The sequence below is a fragment of the Cebus imitator genome, unplaced genomic scaffold (genome assembly GCF_001604975.1).
Source record: "Cebus imitator isolate Cc_AM_T3 unplaced genomic scaffold, Cebus_imitator-1.0 Scaffold113, whole genome shotgun sequence".
NCBI lineage: Eukaryota > Metazoa > Chordata > Mammalia > Primates > Cebidae > Cebus > Cebus imitator.
The window spans coordinates 7,828,100-7,831,520 of NW_016107428.1; the positions used below are offsets into that span (position 1 = coordinate 7,828,100).

General features: G+C 41.8%; 1 protein-coding gene across 3 annotated transcripts in view; it reads left to right on the forward strand.

Moving 5' to 3' along the window:
• Positions 1 to 3,421, forward strand: part of COQ10B (coenzyme Q10B) — a 21,676-nt gene that overhangs the window by 4,282 nt on the left and 13,973 nt on the right. For 2 of the 3 annotated variants that reach the window (XM_017538766.2, XM_017538767.2), the window contains exon 2: positions 2,131 to 2,280. The exons of the other annotated variant lie outside the window; for it this stretch is intronic. In XM_017538766.2, coding sequence (XP_017394255.1) covers positions 2,131 to 2,280 — 150 coding nt within the window. The remainder of the gene's footprint in view (positions 1 to 2,130; positions 2,281 to 3,421) is intronic. 3 annotated transcript variants of the gene reach the window in all.

A 3,421-nucleotide genomic window follows, 5' to 3' on the forward strand; every position in this document is an offset into this window, starting at 1 on the left:
TGTTGACCAGGATGGTCTCGATCTCTTGACCTCGTGATCCACCCGCCTCGGCCTCCCAAAGTGCTGGGATTACAGGCTTGAGCCACCGCGCCCGGCCTTTGTCTCCCTTTAATTGAGATTTTGTTTTACACTTTGGGGTCATGTTTCTTTTTCTTGGAGACAGGGTTTTGCTTTGTTGCGCAGGCTGGAGTGCAGTGGAGTGATCTTGGCTCACTGCAGCCTCCGCCTCCTGGGTTCAAGCAATTCTTGTGCCTCAGCCTCTTGAGTAGCTGGGATTACAGATGCCTGCCACCACCTCTGGCTGATTTTGTAGTATTTTAGTAGAGACGGGGTTTCACCATCTTGCCCAGGCTGGTATTGAACTCCTGAGCTCAGGCATTTTGCCTGTCTCAGCCTCCCAAACTGCTAGGATTACAGGCTTGAGCCACAGCACCTGGCATTTTTCTGTTTTTTTGAGATGGAGAGTTGCTGTCACCAGGCTAGAGTGCGGTGGCGTGGTCCAGATATGTATATGTATTCATATATATAAATAAATGGAGTGAGGCATTAAATCCTACTAATGCCTATGTGTATTCGCATATACGTACACACACATAGTTATTACGGGTGTACATACTTCTTTTCTCTCTTTGCGTGGCTAACTCCTTGTCCATTATTTCTCAGCCGAAATCTCTTAAGGGATTCCTAGGTCAGCCTGTCTAGGTCCTAATTACACCTCTCCTCTACCTCCATTTCTTCTTCATTACTTTCTTGAATATTCAACTAGAATGCAATCTTCATAAGGCTTATGTTTGTTCTAGTCACCATTATATCCTTATTACCTAGCATAGTCTGACACAGAATAGGAGCTCAGTAAGTGTGTGGATAACTTAAATTGAATAATCCTGGCCAACAATGACTAGCAATGACTAGTAGTGTCAAATACTTATGTAATAATCTGTTTTTTGTTTTGTTTTGTTTTGTTTTCTGAGACGGAGTCTCGCTCTGTCACCCAGACTGGAGTCCAGTGGCGTGATCTCGGCTCGCTGCAGCATCTGCCTTCTGGGTTCAAGTGATTCTCCTGCCTCAACCTCCCGAGTAACTGGGACTACAGGCACGTGCCACCATGCTCAGCTAATTTTTGTATCTTTAGTAGAAACTATCAGGAGATAGTCTCCATCTCCTGACCTTGTGATCCTCCTGCCTCAGCCTCCGAAAGTGCTGGGATTACAGGCATGAGCCACCACACCCAGTCAGTTATGTAATAATCTTATTAGAGAAAGTTTAAAATACTTAGGTAGCATATATTAGGCATTTGTACATACAACCTCGAACAATAACATTCTAGTTAACTAGACATATTTTTATGTATATGCATTGACATGGAGACTGGGAGGTAAAGGAGAACACAGCAGCGGTTTGTTTTTGTTGGGACAGAGTCTTACCCAGGCTGCAGTGCCGTGGTGTCTTCATAGCTCATTGCAACCTCAAACTCCTGGATTCAAGTGATCCTGCTGCCTCAGCTTCCTGAGTAACAGGAAGTACAGGCATATGTTATCATGCCCGGCTCATTTTTTTTTTTTTGTAGAGACAGGCTCACTATGTTGCATAGGCTGGTCACAAACTCTTGGCCTCAAGGGATTCTCATGCACCAGCCTCCCAAAGCACTGGGATTACAGGATTGAGCCACCATACTTGGCATCAGTACTGACAGGAGCACCAGATCTCTGCCAACAGATTTGAGACCTAATTTTAAGTCTCACTGGGGTGGATCAAGAATTAAGAAACATCTATGGATCCAGCTGGGAAAACAACATGGGTAGACAACACAAATTGGACAATAGATTTGTGTATCTAGCAAAGCTTATGGCAATAGTAAATTGTAACACGTGACTACACAGTGAAAGCCAACTTTCTGAGAGAGATACCTTTTATGCCAGAAGCTTCTAACCTAACTAAGCTGTTTTTAGGGTTTTCTTTTTTACAGTGCTTAAGAAGCTATACTTTTTCTGTGCCCGTGTGTGTATTTTTTTCAGGAACATTCTGAAGTTGCAAAGCCTTCTGAAGTGTGATAATTACAGTCTCTTTAATTTGTGTCTCCTCTTTATTTTTACTATCACTCTAAGTCAGGTAATTTTTTTGTCTTTTCAGATATTTAGCTTCTTGTGGTATACTGATGAGCAGAACTCTTCCACTACATACCTCAGTTTTGCCTAAGGAAATATGTGCAAGAACTTTCTTCAAAATTGCTGCACCATTAATAAACAAAAGGAAAGAATATTCAGAGAGAAGAATTTTAGGGTTTGTATATAAGAATTCTACTAAAAGAACATGTTCATAATTTTCTGTAGGATATCCTGCCTCTTTCTCTCTGGATTATCTTCTTACAGACTAACTCTGTTTTTTCTAGGTTGGCCTTTTTCTTTCTTCTTTTTTGTTTGCTTTGACATGGAGTCTTGCTCTGTCACCCAGGCTTGAATGCAGTGGTGCAATCTTGGCTCACTGCAACCTCCACCTCCTGAGTTCAAGCGATTCTCCTGCCTCAGCCTCCTGAGTAGCAGGTGCGTGCCACCATGCCTGCCTGATTTTTGTATTTTTAGTAGAGATGGGCTTTCACTACGTTGGGCAGTTTGGTCTCGAACTCCTGACCTTGTGATCCACCTGCCTCAGCTGCCCAAAGTTCTGGTTACAGGTGTGAGCCACGGCTCTCAGCCTAGGTTGGCTTTTTTCATAGCCTTGGCTATTTTACAAATATTTCTTGAATGAATATAATTCTATAGTAACTTTTTAGTATAGACTTAAATCTTTGACATGTAAAGAAAATTATGATCTACATTTTTTTGTACATTGTTCTTTTCTTTAGTAGCAACATCACTGATACATTGGGCCATATGTTTAGATAGCTTCCTCATGTACAGACATACATAAATAAGTACATACATACTAAAGCTCCTCATCTAGAGCCTTTGATAAACTGTTTCTGTAAAGGGACAGAAAGTAACTATATTAGGTTTTGTGGGCCATAGAGACTGCTCAGCCATGTCACTGTAGTCCAAAGGCAGATATAGATAATATGTAAATAAATGGGTGTGGCCACATTCCAGTAACACTTTATTTACAAAAACAGGTGATGAACCAGGTTTGGCTCCTGATCTAGGGGTAAATAGAGCAGATAATAAAGACACTACAGTTCTGCTAAATCAGAAATACACCATCCCTCCTTAGAGGAATTTCTACAAGTGGCTCTTAATTCCCAATTGGCCATTAAGTATTACATGAAGCTTTGTAAAAGTACATTTCATTAATTTTACTCATTAGCTTTTGTTCTTCTTTTTTTTTTGAGACGGAGGTTTCACTCATGTTACCCAGGCTGGAGTGCAATGGCGCGATCTCGGCTCACCGCAACCTCCGCCTCCTGGGTTCAGGCAATTCTCCTGCCTCA